The sequence below is a fragment of the Oncorhynchus gorbuscha genome, unplaced genomic scaffold (genome assembly GCF_021184085.1).
Source record: "Oncorhynchus gorbuscha isolate QuinsamMale2020 ecotype Even-year unplaced genomic scaffold, OgorEven_v1.0 Un_scaffold_1634, whole genome shotgun sequence".
Lineage (NCBI taxonomy): Eukaryota > Metazoa > Chordata > Actinopteri > Salmoniformes > Salmonidae > Oncorhynchus > Oncorhynchus gorbuscha.
The window spans coordinates 25,439-47,536 of record NW_025746357.1 but is presented as its reverse complement, the minus strand read 5'-3'; the positions used below and the strand labels follow the sequence as shown (position 1 = coordinate 47,536).

The following is a 22,098-nucleotide window of genomic DNA, read 5'->3' as shown; positions in this document are numbered from 1 at the left end:
GTTAGAACCAGGTATCAACTGGGCTTCTCTCTCTCTCTCTCTTTCTCTGGCACAGAACACCTTCCTTTGAAACACAAAGCTCAGTACTTAAAACCAACTTGTGGGAACGAGGCTGAGCCTTTCAATGCAGACAGTGCTCTCTGTCTCAATAGAACCTAGGATGGTTGTACAGTAATGATGATTGTCAGTTGTCTATCAGTGTGTAAAGGTTTCCACCACCCCATCGTCTGAGTCAGTAGTCTAGAAACAGGGAGTAGAGCCAGGTGAGAAAGTGAATCCAGTGGTGCTGCTGCGTATGTCTGCCGTGCTCAGTTCTCCCTGGGGATCAGGTCTCAGTGTAGCAGTCAATGAATAAGTCATGATGATAGACAGACGTAATACGGTGGCATTAATCAGACAGATATGGGCCTCTGGAGTCAGGTTCAACATCAGAAACACTGCACTGAGAGATGTGTGTGTGGATACTGAGAGGTGTTTGTGTGTAGTGTGTGTGTGTGGATACTGAGAGGTGTTTGTGTGTAGTGTGTGTGTGTGTGTGTGTGTGTGTGTGTGTGTGTGTGTGTGTGTGTGTTCATTTACGAGTGCTGTGGCCTACTGTATGTGCATCAGTGAATAGTATGTGTGTTGTGATAATGATGTTAAAGAGAGTGTGTGTTGTGATGAGGTTAGAGAGAGTGAATGTTGTGATGAGGTTAGAGAGAGTGTGTTGTGATGAGGTTAGAGAGAGTGTGTGTTGTGATAAGGTTTGAGAGAGTGAGTGTTGTGATGAGGTTAGAGAGAGTGTGTGTTGTGATGAGGTTAGAGAGTGTGTGTTGTGATGAGGTTTGAGAGAGTGAGTGTTGTGATGAGGTTAGAGAGAGTGTGTGTTGTGATGAGGTTAGAGAGAGTGTGTGTTGTGATGAGGTTAGAGAGAGTATGTGTTGTGATGAGGTTAGAGAGAGTGAGTGTTGTGATGAGGTTAGAGAGATGGGTGTGTTGTGATGAGGTTAGAGAGTGTGTGTTGTGATGAGGTTTGAGAGAGTGAGTGTTGTGATGAGGTTAGAGAGAGTGTGTTGTGATGAGGTTAGAGAGAGTGTGTTGTAATGAGGTTAGAGAGAGTGTGTGTTGTGATGAGGTTAGAAAGAGTGTGTGTTGTGATGATGTTAGAGAGGGTGTGTTGTGTTGTGGTGGAATGAGAATTTAGATAGTTTCCCAAGCCAAGACCATGGGCCTCAGGTAAGCTAAACTCTAGTGTTGTCTGTAATGTCTCTGTCCTCTGTGCCCTCTGTTCTTCTCCCAGTGTCCTCTAAAGGCCCCTCCTCTCTGCAGTGCCCTGGCTCCTGGCCCACAACAGGTTCCCCGGCCACTCATCTCACACACTGTCTCATTAAGCTATCACCTGCCTGCCCGCCTGCCCGTCGCCTAGTTGGCTGACACTGTGCAGGGACCTCCGTCCGCCATGCCCCCGAGGCCTGCTCCTGCCACCGGTCACGAGATACGCCTCTGTCTCGTGATGTATCCCCATACAGGAGGCTGAAACAGAACCCCACTGTTGGGCCGCTGCCTCTCCTGTCCTGGTCTCCCCGGCTACTTAATGTAATTACAGAAAGGGAAGCTAGCCAGGTCTCAACATGCAGTCAGGGACTATGTTAAAAATGATACCCTATACCCTATAAAGTGCACTACTTTTGACCAGGGGTAGTGCGCTATATAGGTAATAGGGTACGATTTCAGATGCAAACAGGCAGTCAGTTCACCAGTCAGTCTACGCTGCCTGGACACCCTCACCCTGGCCCTGTCACAGCATTACTGAGACGGTTGGAAAATGCACCGTCACTCCACTCCTCATGTGAGGTCCTGGTGGCAAACACACAGGACTCCCATTCATAAAAGCCTTTCTGATGGAAAACCCGAATAGAGTTGCTGGGATTAAGTTTCAGCTGCTGCGTGTATTAGAGACAAACTCCAAGAGGAGGGACCTGCGGTGGTGGAGTAACTGACAAATGAGGCAGGTAGGCTTGAGGAAGGAAACACTTCAGCTACTCAATATGGCTGTCATCCCTCAGATTACTGTGTTGTACTTGACTTGAAGATTGCTCACAACAACCTCAATGTTTATTTAAGACAAGCTATATCCCTTCTGATAAAACTAGAACCAGAGCCAAACTGTATCAGAGCCCAATTCAATCCCCAAAGTTCAGCTTTATAGCGTGATTGAAATTTAAAGGCAACGTTCCCGCTTTAGCGGAGACTGCATTCGCGGCTCTATCGGAAATGACCTTCACATTTCTATAGCTGAATCAGCTTTCCATATTGAATAGTTCAAACTAACCTTTCTGTAGTCCAAGATGAACTCTTAATTAAGGAGCCTACCTTTACTCCTTCAGGTCCAAGGACCTTCTGTTATCTTCTGAGGTAGACTGGCTCAAAACAGCCAAATACTCAATTTAAATGTGAATGGATTATTAATGGCGAACCGGTTCTAGAAACAAAAAGCCATTTACTTACTCATTTCACAAATACAAAATATAGAATTACTGTACATCACAGGAGGCTGCTGAGGGGAGGTCGGCTCATAATAATGGTTGGAACGGCGCGGATGGAGTGGCATCAAACCCCTGGAAACCATGTGTTTGGTGTATTTGATACCATTCCACTTCAGCCATTACCAAAAGCCCGTCCTCCCCAATGAAGGAGCCACCAACCTCCTGTGCTGTACACTGTTTTAACAGGCTTTATCGCAGTTGCAGCAGACATTATTTCTCAGTTACAACACATTTCTGGAGGACTTCTTCCAATACACACAGGTGTTCGGCGCATGATAGATAGCTCATTAACACAGGTGGTCCCTCTGTCTTCCGTCATTTCTTTGGTAAACACGCGCTGTAACCTGGCGATATGGCCGTGTGGGAACACTAATCCTGACCCTATAAAGATGTTTATCAATTTACCTTTTTGTTTTTATAAAATGATTTCTTGCTGATATGAAAGATGAGGTCCTGATGAGTATTTATGTTCAGACCGAGTGTTGGGGCTCTTAAAACTCCCTAATACAGAAGACACCTTCGTCTAATGACTTATGTGTACAGAAATGGACCTGAGTCATGATCAAGGACTAGTCCTTTCCACATTGGCTCTCGAGTGGCACAGCGGTCTAAGTCACTGCATCTCAGTGCTAGAGGTGTCACTACAGACCCTGGTTCAATTCCAGGGTGTTTCACCGTGATTGGAAGCCAATTGGCCCATCGTCGTTTGGCTGGGGTAGAACGTCATTGTTAATAAGAATTTGTTCTTAACTTTTTAAAAGAATGAGCAGCATGGTTTTAGTCAGTCACCCAGGTGATGTGTCATAAGCCTGGAGGCTAGCTGAGCTGTGGTAGCCATGGTAGTAGTCTCTCAGGAGAGGAGCTGCAATAACCATGGTAGTCTCTCAGGAGATTAGCTGTGGTAACCATAGCAACTGAGGCTAGTAGTGAAAAAAAACATAATATCCCTTTCTTAGCATTGACAGCGCTCTGTAACATCCTTGATATCTAGGTGGTTTGTAGTCTTTTCCAAGCCGACAACGCAACAAAAAAATAATCATTTGATAAGTGGTTTCTCTATTGTCAGGTTGTTGCCACAAAACACAAAAACAGGTAAAATCAAATCTTATGAAATGCACCGAGTAGACCTTGACAGTCATTAGCGATAGGAAAACAGAGGAAGCACCAAGGGGAGGTGGTTTGGCAGCACTTATTCCTCCCTGATTTATTAGCATCTGGTTAGAGTTGATAAGGAGTCCGTTTGGATGAAGATGGTCAGAAGATAGTCTCCTTTTAATTAAGGGCATTTCAAATCTAACAAGTGTTTTTGCAGGGTTCAAAATACATAAACAACCCTTTTCCTTGCCACTCCTCACTACTCTCTGAACACTAGCTACTACCAGACTGTTTCACTGAACAATCCCAGACTAGGAATACAACGGTCTGATGTGGTTCCATTTCCATCGTCACTGATCTGAAAGGACAGGGAAGGTCACAGCAATAAAGCAGAGGTTATAGCTTGGGGTTTGTCCTTTCACCTGTGCTGTTCTTTCAGATCAGTGCACATTGAAAGGAAATGAGACAAGGAGAGGACTCCACTTTAGACTAGTGCGGTGTGTCCTTACAGCGGGGTATTGGTCTTGTTTCAGAGAGACTGGAATAAAGAAAGATGTGTTTTCATCATTTTATTTCAGGTTTTTTTTTCTTACTGGGATTAAATAAATGACAAGAGCGGATGAGAACTCCTGATAACGTGACTGATGTTAGACATTGACGTTTAGCACTTAACATCGACAAGAAATCCTAAAAACACGGGGTACAGCACTGCTTCTGATAAGATGCTCAACTTGGACCAGTGACTTTGGTATTGTATTTATACATTACACTTTTCTGCAGAAAAAAAATTAAATTAAAAAGGTACAACCACATAAATATAAAACTCCTTCCACCATGTAAAATGGCTGAAACATTCATCAGAAAGTTACACCACGTTGTGAGATGACGTGACGTAATTGAGCAAAACAATCATCTTTAAAAAGCAGAGTTAGCACCGTTGCCGTACAACAGGCAAAAGTAACCCAACAACCTGGAGACACAACTCGACATTAAGAGTAAATCAAACAGAACAAAAGGAAGTAAAAGCCTGAAACGTAATAAAACCCTTATCCCACATTTAAGTGATTCTAAAAGAAAAGCCATGTGAAAATTCTCACAATCAATTAGACAAAGGCAAAAATAAGGAAAGAGTAGGCCTAGTTCCCTGGAGGGCAGCCTTTTTCCTCACACGGGTCAGAAGAGATCAGAGAGTACCGTGTCAATATTTTTAAATGATTAAGTATTCATATATAGTATATACACATCTTGGACTGCTAAAGCTTGCTCACATAAGTAAACAGGTTACAACATGGCTTGGAAAGGACCAATGTATGCGACTACTGCACTGTACACTCCAAAAATATGTATAGAAACCACACAAGGCAGCAATACGGAGGGGGACAAAACACTGCTCGCTACACATCAGTAGTGGAATTACAATTTACAGTCATAAATGAAACATGTCCCCATGGCTCAAGGAATATTATTCATTTACAGTAGAATAAATACTTTATGCTATTGCTACTCCTCCTGCGACTTACATTCTAACCCTAGACAGAAGCAGAGAAGCCAGTGTAAAGCAGACAGATGAAGTGTCGTCCCGTATGTTATGACTTTTGTTCAAGACTAGTTGTGATTTTTTTATATATATTTTTTTACTTAACTTCGTATTTCCACCCCAACTCCCTTTCCTAAATTATTTTGTTACTTTTGAGAAATGGTTGGGGAGGGAGAGGGGGCTGGAGAGAAAGTGCTATGAACCTAACTGTGGTCATAAGTTGGTGACAGTGAATTTAACGTCAAATTTTCCTTGGAACTTGTCCTTCTCGCTGTAGCCAATGTTCTCTCCGTAGGCTCTGCACTCGATGCGCAGCTCGGTGTTCATGGTGAGGTTGACGAACTGGAGGGCCACTAGGGGCTGCAGGTACTGGGGGTGAAGCAGCTTGCCGTAGTAAGGGTAATACTGGAGGGGGAAACCTTCCCCAATGCCGTAGTACTTCACCTCACCCATCTTACCGGCGTCCTCCTCTCTCTGCAAAGAGATTGGGTGAGACAGTCAAAAGGAGAAAGACGGTGCTATTTTGGTCATTCTGACATCTGACCTTCACCCAGAAACACATTTACAATGCCTGGTTTAGTGACGGAACGGGGACTATTCATCGAAAGCAATTCTAGAATTGCTAGAATGAACATTCCCCATTCAAGTCAACATTCCCTTAGGCTTCAATGTTGCTTTACTGACTGTCAACTGACATTGGAATGATCAATTGTGATTGGATGTTGTTCCATCTAATTCTGTCTGGCGTACTGTACCTTGTTGGTGCAGAAGATGGGCATGACGTTGGGCTGGACCTTTGTCTGGGCTCCCTCAGGGATGCTTTCATTGGAGCTGGGGGGCTGAAAGAATGGAGGACAGGTACACAGTGAGGGAGGAGGCAAAACAATCTGCTAAAAACAGTAACACTTTTACAGAAGAAAGTTTATGTAGATTTTGTATTCAATAATGTACTACTACTTTGGGGGAAATATGCATAAACTAACAACCAGGGGCCACTGGAAATATCAAAGTGATCAGTTTGTACAAGAGGTCAGCTTTTCATATGTCCTTAGGATATTTACCCGTGGCCTGAAGTTGACAATCCTGTTGAGCTTGACGATCAGGCAGGGTTTTCCTTCCTTGAAGCCAAATTCTTTGTCTTCCATGCCGGAGCAAGGCCCAAGCCAGCTCCTCTGGAAGCGACAGGCCTTCCTGATCCCCACATCACTCTCCAGGTCACCACGGTTCTTATATTCTTCCGGTTGCTCTGAAGGCAGGAGGACAAATCACAAATAAACAACTGAGCACAGGAAGCCACAGCTGCTCGCTTCAACTAATTCATCAAAAACAAATGACAAAAAAAACACCTTTTCTCTGAAGCCAATACACAATTCCATTCCATGTCCTGGACACTTAGTTCCTATCCCACCTGATATTAGACCATCAGAAATGATTCAATAAGCAAAAGGCTAGAAGATGATGGTACCACCTCCATCTACGTAGAGCTTCCACCACACTGAGCACCTCTTAGGTCTGTGTCATGGCAGGGGGGTAGGACTAGGAGCTAAGGGTAGAACTAGGAGCTAGGGCTAGGACTAGGAGCTAGGGTAGGACTAGGAGCTAGGGGTAGGACTAGGAGCTAGGGGTAGGACTAGGAGCTAGGGGTAGGACTAGGAGCTAGGGGTAGGACTAGGAGCTAGGGGTAGGACTAGGAGCTAGGGGTAGGACTAGGAGCTAGGGGGTAGAGAGTGGAATGGAACACTTCCTGTACCTCCACAATCCTCGTATTTCATCTGGTCCCGCTGTTTGTCGTCGTCGTACATAACCAGGAAGTCTCGCATGGCCTTGGTGTAAGTCAAGTAGGTCTCCACATCATTCAAGTTGAAGGCGATCTCGGATTTGTCGGAGCGTGGGGTGTGTGACAGGCCTGAGAACAGACAGTCACCATCAGTTTCAATGTTACAGAAGTGAAGTACTATTAGCAATACACACTTTTATAATAGGACAATAATGTTTCAGTGGACTTGTGGCCATTCTATTTACTCTAACTCACAACAGTACTGAGTATGAAACCAGTTAAGAACAGTCAGTGTCATTTGCTTTCTAATGAAGTCTTTCAGTGAGGCAGTCATCCATTGAAGAGTCCACACTTTGGAAAACAGTCTTGAAGAGGAAGACAAGGTGAATCCCTGTCATTGTTCTTAGCAGGAAAGACGAGTCAGTAAAAGGGAAAAGCCCATTTCAAACAAAATACAACTGTCTACGCTACGACACAAGATCCAAAACATGTCCACCCCCATTCTCTTCTAGTTCCTTATTTACAACCAGCCCAGCCCCCACACTAAGTTCCATCTTTCATGACCAGAAAACTAAAGAGAACTAACTGGACTGAGTGAGGTGAGGAGTCTGAAGAGAGTAATGCTTCTCTCCTCTGTCAGCTTGTGAGATAAAGACATAGTCAGACTCTTCTCTTTCTGCTTGTTAGAGCCATTAGGTGACCTCTTCGTTGTGAAGACATGGCCCAGTTATCAGGCCTCCTGTGGAAAGTAACGCACTATCAACACCTAGCTATCTCTCCTAATGGAGGTTCCCGAGCAGACCATGGCTATATATACCCAGACAGACATGACTGGTATACTGGCTTTAGACCCAATTCAAATGCAGCTTACATGTCTTTGACAGTGTCATGGTTGAAAACACCAACAGGAAAGGGTTAATGCTCTGTGGAAGGGCACTGGTGTTGTGTGTTGTGTGTGGGGAGAAAATAAAGTAGAGAATAGCATCTGCCGTTGACAGTTTACCACAGAGCTCTCCCTGGTAAAGGAAGCAAGAACGTCACGGTCTGTTTTAACTCTAGTCAAAGGCATCAGGAGAGAGCTCTGTTAGGGGACCACACTGTAAAGCTCACAATTAGCACTTCTCCCTCCATTTCACACCCACGTAATCAGAACAGACTCCAGTGAAACTGACTAAGCCTCTCAGAAAGAGGAAACTGTGGAAAAAGACATGAAATATGCAACGTCCAAGAATGGGGAACAGTTCTCGTGCTTTAAACACTACACTCCCTAACAAATTGGGAAGAGGCCTCTGCCCATGTGGGATGGAATTAATTGCGACACTTGACCGACCCACTACCTACACCAAAATGTCCAATACGACATGAGCGTTTAAACAGCAGGATAACAGTAACACGTCAAGGATTCAGTTCACTACTAGACCCGAGTTCATTTTGACAGAAGCACTTCTGTACATCTTTGCCAAAAATCTAATTTCACCAGTTTGTTATTGGACGTAAGCATACTACTGTACAAGGAAGCCTAAATGAGCCAGGGCCATAGACACTGAACCAGTATCAAAATAGTTCCACATGCTGCATGCATGGATGACACCCACAGTTTACTTGAAAGACAAGAGTCCTCTGTGTCGGACCTCAAAACGGTACTGTGCCGGCCTGCTCTCTGGCCCATACAGTGCTAATGTCAATTCAGCTGATATCTCACAGTGGGACTCCCTTAACGAGTTAAAGTGTGAAATTCAATAAGAGGATGTTTGACAGACATAGCCCACCCTCTGAGATACACAAACATGCATGTTAGACTGTCTGCAGACCAAATTGCATCCTATTCCCTACATAGTGCACTACTTTTGACCTGTGGGTAGGGAATAGGGTGCCAATTCAAACGAAGCCACTGTGGTTGGACACCATCTCTTATCCCCAGGCAGCAGTAGTGGCTCAGTGTCTAGTGTTCAGTGATACCTTACCTGGGGGAGCAACTCTGTCTTGCCAGGTGGGTTTGTAGTTACTGAGGGTGAGAAGCAAGGCCTGGATGGTGCCGATGAATACTCCAGCCAGAAAAGCATAGAAGATTAAGTAGAACCCTAGAATTTTAACTGTAAAAGGAGAGAGAGAGAAATGAGTCATCACCATGTAAAAGATGTGGAGGACAGATGATTGTGACAATGTTCCTTTAAAAAAAAAAACTACTAACACCAGTGATGCCATGAAATTAAGATCTGGTTGTTATGTTGTTGACAAGGTCCATTTCCACTCATTCAATTGAGTCATACAAAAAGCCACATACAGAACTCCAGCATTCCGCAATTGTAGAATGTTAAATTGCTCTGAAAAAACAAGGAACATTCCCCATAATGAAGTCCTAAGTCCAACCTTAGTATTACTGCAGTAGTTAAGAATCTGCTCAAGTCAACACAACCCTGCCACCCTAACCAGCCCTGCAGAGCCAGTGTGTACAGTACGCTAAACACCGCAGACATGTAGACTGTGTCTTGCACCACAAAGTGAGACAAGGGTACAGCTTAAGAAAGATAAACAGCAAGTCTGCCTATTGTGTCGTCAGACGAGTGTTTCCTCAGTGTTCCAATTCAATCTCATGAGTGTCTATCCTATCGTCAAACCTCATAGACTGCCCAGTCATTGCCCATTGCACCACAACACTATCAAACATATTAAACATTAGATAAATAGATTGGCTGACTCTACTACTAATCCAAGCCCACCTGATTTCTACTTTAATCTTCCTGGTCCGTACACAGACTATCCATAACTGAAATAAGTCCCAAATGGCACCCTATTCCCCATGTAGAAAGTGCCCTGGTCAAAAGAAGTGTACAGTATAGGGGAAAATGGTGCCATTTGGGATGCACACCTGGGCTCAGTGATACCTATACAGGTAGAATGCATGCAGACAGAAGCATGTGTCTCCTATGGAGGGAGCAGGAGGTGACCTAACCACAAAGCTCCTGTTCCAAATAGTAACCCACCTATAACAGTAGACATTGTCTTGACTCTTCACTGAGGGCAGGAAAATTAAGTGTAACCAGTAGATCATACAGTAGTAGCCAGGAGAACAACAACTTCAGGCTTCAGAGTAAATCAAATTGTCAAAATCGTTTTTGGTTGCTCTTAAACTCAGAACCCAGAAACAAATCTCAAGCTAGCTACTCAGCTTTAATTGTTAGGCCCGTCACAAGAGACTATGTTGCTCTAAAAATAGTGCCCACATTGCAGATACTTTATTGGTCTTAATACATTCAGGTCCCAATAACAATGGGGGCAGTCTGCATGCTCAGATTTTATACAAAACCTAGATACTACCCAGCTGGCACATAACGTCCTGAGAACCATACAGTACGTTTCTTAAAGCTTGGTGAGAGTGTGGTTGTGCCATGGTTATTGTGCATACAACCTTCCCACAACATTCTGGGAATGGTGCAGGATGCCCAGCTAGTATATAACATTCTGAGAACCATATGTTTCTTAGGTGGGAATTTCAGTACCACAGTTGAACTTTTCCTCATGGTTCTATTTAAAGTAATGTTCTCAAATTGTTTAGAGAATGTTAAATTTAGGGGCACTGTTGCAGAAATCACGTCGCCTTTTCCTGGTTGCTAAAATAGTTTGCGACGAAACAAGCAAGCATAGTGTAGAGAATCATTGTACCATCTAAACCACTGAAATATATTTCCATAAACAAAAATACTATATTTTCAGTTGGTGTAAAAAACTGACAGTGAAAACAAAACTTAAGAACAGAAAGCATAGAAATATAACACATGGAACAGATCTAACATCTTAGACTTGCTTTCAATGAGAATGACAGATCTATGTGAATTTGGTCAGGTTGCCCAAAAAGTTACATATTGCAACTTCAAGAAACAATGTTCTTCTGTGGAAATGTAAGTACATATAAAAGTAAATAAAACGTATTCTACAGGTTTCCTCATAGTTCTATTTTAAGTCATGTTCCCAGAACATTAAGAAAACTTTAAACGTTCAAAGAAAGTTATTTAAAAACATACATTCCATTCTCAGCATAAACAAAACTATCCTCTATAGTGTTAAGTGTGCTGGTCACACCCACTGATTGGCCACATCTAGTCTTAAATGAGTGCTCGCTTCCTTTAACTTCTTAGGGCTAGGGGGCAGTATACGGAAGTTTGGATGACTGAGGTGCCAAAAGTAAACTGCCTGTTACTCAGGCCCAGAAGCTAGGATATGCATGGTAGTATTGGATAGAAAACACAAAAGTTTCCACAACTGTTAAAATAATATATGTGAGTACAACAGAACTCATATGGCAGGCGAAAACCCGAGGACAATCCATCCAGAATTTATATTTCCAGCCCAACAATGATTACTATGGCTGTCAATGGGAATATAAAAGGAATACCTCCCAGATTGCAGTTCCTAGGGCGTCCACTAGATGTCAGTCTTTAGAGTTTCAGGCTTTAAAAAAAAAAGATTAGCTAGAATTTGTTGTTTTTGTAAACTGCTCCCATTTTGGCTGTAGTGTTTGTAGAGCGTTCCGGTGAGAGCATGTACTTCGTTGTTCATCTCCAGTAATGACAGTACTAGTCGGTCTTAAATTGCATTGTTTATTCACATATTAGGGTACCTGAGGTTTGATTAGAAACGTTGTTTGACTTGTTTTGAAGAAGTTTATTGGTAACTTACGGGATTCATTTGTATGCATTTTGAACGAGGGAAACCGGTGGATTACTGAGTCAAGCGAGCCAAATAAACTAACTTTTTTTGGGATATAAAGGACTTTATCAAACAAAATGACAATTTGTTATGTAGCTGGGACCCTTGTGATTGCAACCAGATGAAGATCTTCAAAGGTAAGTGATTTATTTTTAAAATCGCCATTTCTGACTTTCGTGACGCCTCTGCTTGGTTGGAAAGAATGCATGTAATGCTTTTGTATGCGCGGCACTGTCCTCAGATAATCACATGGTGTGCTTTCGCCGTAAAGCCTTTGTGAAATTTGACAAAGCGGCTGGATTAACAAGAAGTTAAGCTTTTAACCGATGTAGGACACTTGTATTTTCATGAATGTAGGACACTTGTATTTTCATGAATGTTTAATATTACGGTGTGTCATTTGAATTTCGCGCTCTGCAATTTCACAGGATGTTGGCCAGATTGGACGTTAGCGTCCCAATGATCCGCAAGAAGTTAAAATGGAGGTTCGTTTAAATAGACTAAAGTGAACAGCTTTGTATGAGTAAGAAAAATGCATGCTAGCTGCACTAATTCCATGGCTAGAGAACAGAAGATCATAGGGTCAAATCTCACTGACAACGTGCCACAATACATTTTTTTATTTTTTGAAGTTTTGCATTTGAATGATTAATGCCTAAGAAAATGAATTCACGTGTCTGTTCTGTGCTTGGAGTTCAACAGTTAAGCTAGCAGTGTTACCCTTATTGAAACATGTTCTTAGAATGTTATTTAATTACCTTCAAATAACCTAGAATTTCCATTCTCAGAACATTAATAAAACCCTCCAGGAAAACATCCAGGGAACCATAGAACAGTCACAGAACCTCCCTACAACCTTAAAAAGAAAATATATACATTCCCAGAACATGTGAACTGTTCACTTCCATTCTCAGAACGTTTTTTTATTATTACTTTCAGTTTTACAGGTCAGGAAACATTATTTCGTAATCAGAACCAATGGGAAACCAAAAACTTAACGTTCCCACAACTTCCAAGGAACCAAAATGTGCTAGCTGGGATATGCATAAAACCAGCACAGGTATACAGGTCCAGAATGAGAAATCATAGGCCCGGGGTTTTGGTATATTGAAATCTGCAAAAGGCAAACCAACAGCCACAACCATCCATAGAATTATAATCCATAAATGGCAGTTCTCACTAAAGTCAGGACTGGCATTCATTGATAGTGCATCCTTGAATTTAACATCCAGTCAAATTGCCAAAGTAAGAGGTTACGAAACCCTTCTATGGATTATATGTCTATGGCCGCAACTGTACATTTGGAGCACGCTGCCCAAACTCCAGCCTTGCCGACTGTAGGTATACCGCTAACTGCCAAAATAAAGGAAACACTTAAGTAAACGAGGGATACAACGTACATGTTATGGTGTGGGGTGCATTTTCCTGGCATGGATAGGTCCACCTGTAGAATCTATGCCAAGGCGCAGTGAATCTGTTCTGGCAGCTCGTGGTGACCCAACACCCTTTATGTTGGCGTTTCCTCTATTTTGGTCTGTGCTCGTGCTAAAACTTCATCCACAGTTGTTTAAAAAAAATAAACTATACATTTTCTGTGGCTAAATGATGCTCTCTGGTGGATTTCAAACATTGAGAGTGGGGCTCCTGTGGTTGGATAAAACATTTACTTTTTATTATACAAATACATTTTTAAAAAGCATATTGGACCCTCTACAGGCTTGGGCCCTGCCCCCGACTCACAATTGACCAGTCACATTTATTTAATTAATTATGCAGTTTATTTTTATTAAATCAGTCCCCCCCCCCCCCCCCCAGTTACCCACGTGGGCCTCATACCGCGTCTCCTCCCACCATCTGATGATTAGTAGAGCGGCAGCAGCGGTCTACACATTGAGAGCAGGCTCTGGAGTCCTGTGGTTGGCAGTTGCAGTAAAAAGATATACACCACACACATATCTTTAAAAAAAAAAAATTGTAAAACAACTTAATATTATTTTGCTCCCTCTTGGCCCCCCCACAGGCTTGGGCCCAGGGACTTCAGCCCCGGTAAGCCCCTGCATTAAGCCAGCCCTGCAGGTACAGTGCATGTTAGTCATTTAGCAGAGGCGCTTATACAGAGCGATTTACGGGAGAAATGATGGTTAAGTGCCCTGCTCAAGAGCACATTGACAGATTTTTACGTAGTCGGCTCGGGATTTGAACCAGCAACCTTCGGTTACCATCTGAACACTCTTAACCGCTAGGTTAACTGCCGCCCGAGTCCAGCCATAGTACTAGTACAGTATTAGAATCTCCTCAAGTCACCCAACCCTGCTGCCCCCACCAGCCCGCAGAAATACTACTGTATATGCCTAGTGGTGCCCCAACCCACCAGACCTGCAGAGCTAGTACTGTTTTGGCCTAGTGGTGCATAAGACAATGTCAAAAGGTCACATCTTATAGGAGACAGCAGTTCCCTTTCAATCAATTACACAGGACTTAAGATGTCGCCTGCTGCTTGGCAAAATTATAAGGACATCACCACCACCCAGTGTCTTATCCAGATCATGTGTTTTCCCTGATCACAATTGGCCGGTACAAGGGTGCGTACATTATCCATATTATAGACGAGGGTTCAATATCTCCTCTCTCTCCATGCATCACACCAGATAAAACATATGTTCTTGCATTGTAGACAGATTAAATGAATCATGCAAGTGGCCGAATGGAGACGAGTCATCATTAAAGTCATGGATAGTGTCACACACACATTGTACAAAATTATGCACCACTTACATTGGATGGATGAGGAGCACCAGTGTTGGTTGGAGACATGTTGAATGGGTGGGTTTGGGGGATCACTTCTTTATGTTTCCTTCTCATTTTATTGAACTGAATATTAAATGATATGTTGTGCTTGTAACCCCCCCACCAAACAAGAAAAATTACAATTAAAAAAATATGGTCACCACAAAAATGAAAAGATTCAAAACGAGTTTTGGCCTTGAGATAATAAACACAAAACACAGTTGAAGTAAATGACCAAACCAACCAACTTGAAGGCGTTAGTTAAATAAGAAAAACTGCAACATGAATTGTCACTCAGCTGGTCATCCTCTGAATACCGAAAATGTAGGGTAGTTGAGTGACATTGAGACGAGGGAAGACATGGGTGCAGATAGGAACGAGAAAAGTCAAATTAGTCTAGTTAATACATTTCCATTGTTAATTAAAGTGACACAGTATCCACATCGAATAGCAACACAAGATGGAATGTCCTCTCCATAATTCCAAGTAGAGGCCCCATCACCTTGAATCACCTTGGACGATGATGCATTTTTAACCCTTTGAGTGTGTCATTTTACATCGGAAATTAAACTAAGTCTCTACAGCGTGTACATATGGTGTAATTCCATCCTAATACTTATAGATCATGTTACTGCGATGGAGAGTTCGAGTCTCCTTCCAGGCATAGGCTGCGTCTCTGCAGTGTGATCAACTAGCCTACTGTACTATTAGGATTCGAACCTTTAGAATAACATGTTCTAATAATGTATTATGCATATTCCCACCACCGTCTTTCAACGACCTATTTGGATTCTCATATTAATTTAAGATGTGCGAACCCATCTTTACTCGGAACAGTCGGTAGGCTGTCATTTTGAATAAGGCAGTAGGTTCCTAGCAAGAACATGTGACGGTGAAATATGAGCAAAAACTGGTCGCATGTTCACCGTATGCTATTACTCACAAAACAGACATGGAGAGCCATGAACAACGAGTGGCGATGGGCAATGATATGGAGTCGGTGACACCGTACCATTGTAGCACACATTGCTGCAAAGTCAAATCAAACAGGTGCTATGCACCAAGATTAAATGAAGACTCGGTGCACGTTCCATACTGCCCAATAGAAGTTCGATCGTGCCATATGAGATCCATCACAATTTCGATTAAAACCTCCGGCCACAATGGCCAATTACCGTGATCATAAATATCAGAATTGCATACTTACACCAACTCCCCCCTGTGCGTCCACAAAATTCCCCCTTGTCCGAATCCCATACAAACTTCTTCCATCCACCATCGTCTTTATTCGAAGACATTTTCGACTGTGTGGTGCTCTTTCTTTATTTCAGTTCCCTTCTGTCTGCCGGTCCCTCTCCGGAGTACCAAATTCAAAAACCGACGGACTTGTACACGGCTTGTTCCTGCGTACTCACTGCACACAGATATATCCCAGTTGCAGTCGACTCCGCCCGAAAACTATTTTAACAAGTCACCCACTAGGAGGGAGGGCCAGCTCTCGCGAATCACAAACGCGCGTCCTCTCTGCGTAATGCTATCGTTTGTGGAGGTCGGCAGCAGGGTTTTTCTCCACCCTTGGACGTAGTATACGTCAGAATGTCCTTTACGACGCGACCCTGCGATTTCCACAGAACATAACTCAAATTAATAAACATTCAGAGACATAGTACATCTATTCACAGTGCCAGCTATACATTACTAATTGCCACCATTGTCTTCATTATCTGGAGACCTAATTCACTCAAACTGGGATTTACAATGTGGGTAAACTTAAAATGTTAAAAATGACAGAAGTATGATGGCCTACCATAATCACAATTCATACTTATATGATCATCTGAGGAAGCCAAGATGACTTGGCCATTCCTCATTAACTCAATTGTAATTGATACTTATATGATCATCTGAGGAAGCCAAGATGACTTGGCCATTCCTCATTAACTCAATTGTAATTGATACTTATATGATCATCTGAGGAAGCCAAGATGACTTGGCCATTCCTCATTAACTCAATTGTAATTGATACTTATATGATCATCTGAGGAAGCCAAGATGACTTGGCCATTCCTCATTAACTCAATTGTAATTGGAGAAAAACACATATGATCCTTATCTAGCACATCTGGTTCCCTGGGAAGTCGTGGGAACTTATGTTTTTGGTTTAGCTGCAACCTGAGCTTGAAGAGGCGCTGTTGCGCCTTCTTCACCACACTATCTGGGTGGATGGACCATTTCAGGTTGTCAGTGATCTACACCCCAAGGAACTTTAAGCTTTTCACCCTCTCCACTGTGGCCATGTCAATGTGGATGGGGGCGTGCTCTCTGCTGTCTCCTGAAGTTCACGATCAGCTCCTTTGTTTTGTTGACGTTGAGGGGGAGGTTATTTTCCTGGCAACACTCCACCAGGGCCCTCACCTCCTCCCTGTAGGCTGTCTCGTTGTTGTTGGTAATCAGGTCTACGACTGTTGTGTTTTCTGCAAACTTGATGATTGAGTTGGAGACGTGCGTAGCTATGCAGTCATGGGTGAACAGGGAGTACAGGAGGGGGCTGAGCATGCACCCTGGTGGGCCCCCATATTGAGGATCAGCGTAGCGGAGGTGTTGTTGCCTACCTTCACCACCGGGGACCGCCCCGTCAGGAAGTCCAGGACCTAGTTGCACAGGGCGGGATTCAGACATAGGTCACCAAGCTTAGTGATGAGCTTGGAGTGCAATATGGTGTTAAAGGCTGCAGCTGTATTAGATGAACAGCATTCTTACATAGGTATTCCTCTTGTCGAGATGGGATAGGGCAGTGTGCAGTGCGATTGCGTCATCCGTGGATCTATTGGGACGGTATGCAAATTGTAGTGGGTAAAGGGTGTTGGGTAAGGTGGAGGTGATATGATCCTTATCTAGCCTCTCAAAGCAGGTCATGATGACAGAAGTGAGTGTCGTGGGGCGACATTAATTTAGTTCAGTTACCTTCACGTTCTTGGTTACGTGAACAATGGTGGACATCTTGAAGCAAGTCAGGACAACAGACTGGTATAGGGAGAGACTGAATATGTCCTTAAACACTCCAGCCAACTGGTTAGGGTTAGGTTAAAGGGCTAAGATTTAGGGAAGGGTTAGATAACATGCTAAGTAGTTGCAAAGTAGCTAAAAAGTAATAAGTAGTTGCTAAAATGTTAAACTTGTCCGTGATGAGATGCAAACATACAACCTTTGAGTTGCTAGATGTCTGCATTTACCATGCTCCTTTCCTTTTTGCCTTAAGTAACCTACTGTTATACCAAACGTAACATATCATACTCATTTGAGTGTTCCGGATTTACTTGGGCCAATGTCATGGTGCTACGGATTTTAGTGAAATATAATATGTTTTGCTCTGAGACCAGGCTGTTCCTTTTCCTGTTCTAGGAACATTCCTTTTTAGTTTGCAGGAAGGTTTTGAAAAAGTTTTATTATGGTTCGCTAAAACTTTTCCTGGGAGGTTTTATTAACGTTGTTCTCTAAATGTTGTGAATGTTTTGAATAAAATTGTTATTTGGAGGTTTTTGAGTAACTTCCTTATAACTTTCACTGAATGTTTGACTAAGACTTTTAATAAAACGACTATCTTAGGTTTACTGTTTTGAACTACAAGCACAGATAGGACACATGGAAATAATTTGCTTAGTCATTAATCATGCAAACACATCTATTTTTTATTGTGACAGAGTTTCAGTGAGTTTGAAACCTATGATCTTCTGTTCTCTATCCATGGAATTGGTCCAGTGTGCCACCAGGATGGCACTTGCATGCTGTTTATTTATTTAACTCATACAAAGCTGTTCATTTTAGTTTATTCAAACAGACCCCATTCCAAAGGAAATAAGCATTCATTAAGATCAGGTGAGGACAATTACTGAGCGCAGCCGACACACCTTAACATACCTAACAAGAGAGGATAGAGAGAGTTTTGTTGTTGCTGAGAACAGAATGTATATGTTTAAAAAAAACATTCTTAGAACCTTATTAAAGTTTTCAGAAATTCCCACAGAAGAACGTTGTTTCTTAACGTTCTATGAACATTCTAACATTACTTTATATAGAACCATGAGGAAACCTGTAGGAAACATTATACTGAAATTCCCACAGAAACCGTTGTTTCTTAATGTTCTCGGAACAATTTGAGAAGATGACTTTAAGTAGAACCATGAATAAACTTGTAGAAAGTTACACTGAAGTACTGAATTCCTACAGAAGACCATTGTTTCTTAACCTTCTCTGAACTATTTGAGAACATTCCCAATGTTAAACAAATTAGAAATGATTCCTAGAACATTCCCAATGTCAAACAAATTAGAAACGATTCCTAGAACATTCCCAATGTCAAACAAATTAGAAACGATTCCTAGAACATTCCCAATGTTAAACAAATTAGAAATGATTCCTAGAACATTCCCAATGTCAAACAAATTAGAAACGATTCCTAGAACATTCCCAATGTCAAACAAATTAGAAACGATTCCTAGAACATTCCCAATGTCAAACCAATTAGAAACGATTCCTAGAACATTCCCAATGTCAAACCAATTAGAAACGATTCCTAGAACATTCCCAATCTCAAATCAATTGGAAACCATTCCTAGAACATTCCCAATGTCAAATAAATTGGAAACCATTCCTAGAACATTACCAATGTCAAACCACTTGGAACCATTCCTAGAACATTACCAAAGTCAAATCAATTGGAAACCATTCCTAGAACATTACCAATGTCAAACCACTTGGAACCATTCCTAGAACATTACCAATGTCAAACCACTTGGAACCATTCCTAGAACATTACCAATGTCAAATCAATTGGAAACCATTCCTAGAACATTCCCAATGTCAAATCAATTGGAAACCATTCCTAGAACATTCCCAATGTCAAACCAATTGGAAATGATTCCTAGAAGATTACCAATGTCAAACCACTTGGAACCATTCCTAGAACATTACCAATGTCAAACAAATTAGAAATGATTCCTAGAACATTCCCAATGTCAAACCACTTGGAACCATTCCTAGAACATTCCCAATGTCAAACAAATTAGAAACGATTCCTAGAACATTCCCAATGTCAAACCACTTGGAACCATTCCTAGAACATTCCCAAAGTCAAATCAATTGGAAACCATTCCTAGAACATTCCCAATGTCAAACAAATTAGAAACGATTCCTAGAACATTCCCAATGTCAAACCACTTGGAACCATTCCTAGAACATTCCCAAAGTCAAATCAATTGGAAACCATTCCTAGAACATTCCCAATGTCAAATCAATTGGAAACCATTCCTAGAACATTACCAATGTCAAACCACTTGGAACCATTCCTAGAACATTACCAATGTCAAACAAATTAGAAACGATTCCTAGAACATTCCCAATGTTAAACAAATTAGAAATGATTCCTAGAACATTCCCAATGTCAAACAAATTAGAAACGATTCCTAGAACATTCCCAATGTCAAACAAATTATAAACGATTCCTAGAACATTCCCAATGTCAAACCAATTAGAAACGATTCCTAGAACATTCCCAATGTCAAATCAATTGGAAACCATTCCTAGAACATTCCCAATGTCAAACCACTTGGAACCATTCCTAGAACATTACCAATGTCAAACCACTTGGAACCATTCCTAGAACATTACCAAAGTCAAATCAATTGGAAACCATTCCTAGAACATTACCAATGTCAAACCACTTGGAACCATTCCTAGAACATTACCAAAATTGTAACCATGTTAGAACTTTTAGGAAACATTCTGTTAAAGTAATGATATGCCAAGAAAACAACTTTTTTTCTGTCAACTTCCTTAAATGTGCTGAGAATGTTCCAAAGCCAAGCAACTATTCTGCACCATTCTCAGACAGTTGTGGGAAGGTTGCATGCAAAATAACCATAGGACAACTACGCACTCACCATGCTCTAAGAAACATATGGTTCTCAGAACGTTATGTGCTAGCTGGGATGTGACCCATACAAAAAAATGATTAATAATAATTAATTAATTAATAATAATTTAATCAAATTTAGTTCAATGGGATTGTGCTGCTTTGCTAATAGCACTGCACACAAAGCTCTATGTTATTCAATGTTACACAGGACCCTCTGTATACGCTGCCAGTAGCCATAATCCTCTATGTGTGAATGTAACTGTACTTGCAAGTGGGTGTCAAAAGGACAATTTAATGCTTTACCTAGACAAACACTATCCAGTATTCCCACTATAGGATGCATTGCTATTGCCATTGCTTCGAGAAACAGTAGGGTGACAATAAGAGAGAGCGAGGGGAAGGTTACATTTAGAGGTTAGACAAAACAATGATAACACTTCCTATTGACCACCAATAGCCTATAGACCACCACTAGCCTATGGACCACCACTAGTCTATGGACCACCAATAGCCTATAGACCACCACTAGCCTATAGACCACCACTAGCCTATAGACCACCACTAGCCTATGGACCACCACTAGACTATAGACCACCACTAGCCTATAGACCACCACTAGCCAATGGACCACCACTAGCCTATGGACCACCACTAGCCTATAGACCACCACTAGCCAATGGACCACCACTAGCCAATGGACCACCACTAGCCTATTGACCACCACTAGCCTATGGACCACCACTAGCCTATGGACCACCACTAGCCTATAGACCACCACTAGCCTATAGACCACCACTAGCCTATAGACCACCACTAGCCTATGGACCACCACTAGCCTATGGACCACCACTAGCCTATAGACCACCACTAGCCAATGGACCACCACTAGCCTATGGACCACCACTAGCCTATTGACCACCTCTTGCCTATGGACCACCACTAGCCTATAGACCACCACTAGCCTATGGACCACCACTAGTCTATTGACCACCACTAGCCTATTGACCACCAATAGCCTATAGACCACCACTAGCCTATAGACCACCACTAGCCTATAGACCACCACTAGCCTATAGACCACCACTAGCCTATGGACCACCACTAGCCTATGGACCACCACTAGCCTATGGACCACCACTAGCCTATGGACCACCACTAGTCTATTGACCACCACTAGCCTATGGACCACCACTAGCCTATGGACCACCACTAGCCTATTGACCACCACTAGCCTATTGACCACCACAAGCCTATAGACCACCACTAGCCTATGGACCACCACTAGTCTATGGACCACCACTAGCCTATGGACCACCACTAGCCTATGGACCACCACTAGCCTATGGACCACCACTAGCCTATGGACCACCACTAGCCTATTGACCACCACTAGCCTATGGACCACCACTAGCCTATGGACCACCACTAGCCAATGGACCACCACTAGCCAATGGACCACCACTAGCCTATGGACCACCACTAGCCTATGGACCACCACTAGCCTATGGACCACCACTAGCCTATTGACCACCACTAGCCTATAGACCACCACTAGCCTATTGACCACCACTAGCCTATGGACCACCACTAGCCTATTGACCACCACTAGCCTATGGACCACCACTAGCCTATTGACCACCACTAGCCTATTGACCACCACTAGCCTATTGACCACCACTAGCCTATGGACCACCACTAGCCTATTGACCACCACTAGCCTATGGACCACCACTAGCCTATGGACCACCACTAGCCT

General features: G+C 42.6%; 1 protein-coding gene across 1 annotated transcript; it reads right to left on the bottom strand.

Annotated features, from left to right (window-relative positions):
* Positions 1-4,172: 4,172 nt before the first annotated feature.
* On the bottom strand, positions 4,173-15,834 carry LOC124023566 (sodium/potassium-transporting ATPase subunit beta-233-like). The gene is made up of 6 exons (XM_046337944.1): positions 15,636-15,834; positions 8,899-9,027; positions 6,908-7,063; positions 6,219-6,403; positions 5,913-5,996; positions 4,173-5,631 (listed from the first exon to the last, which is right to left on the bottom strand). Exons 1-6 carry the CDS (start codon positions 15,724-15,726, stop codon positions 5,371-5,373), a joined length of 906 nt encoding a protein of 301 aa, XP_046193900.1. The 5' UTR covers positions 15,727-15,834; the 3' UTR covers positions 4,173-5,370.
* Between the last annotated feature and the right edge of the window lie 6,264 nt (positions 15,835-22,098).

Coding starts and splice junctions, on each gene's coding strand:
- LOC124023566 (XM_046337944.1), bottom strand. CDS start 15,726: ATGTCTTCGAATAAAGACGATGGTGGATGGAAGAAGTTTGTATGGGAT. Junction 7,064..8,898: donor AGACAGAGTTGCTCCCCCAG/GTAAGGTATCAC, acceptor GTCTGTTCTCAG/GCCTGTCACACACCCCACGC. Junction 6,404..6,907: donor GAAATACGAGGATTGTGGAG/GTACAGGAAGTG, acceptor TCCTGCCTTCAG/AGCAACCGGAAGAATATAAG.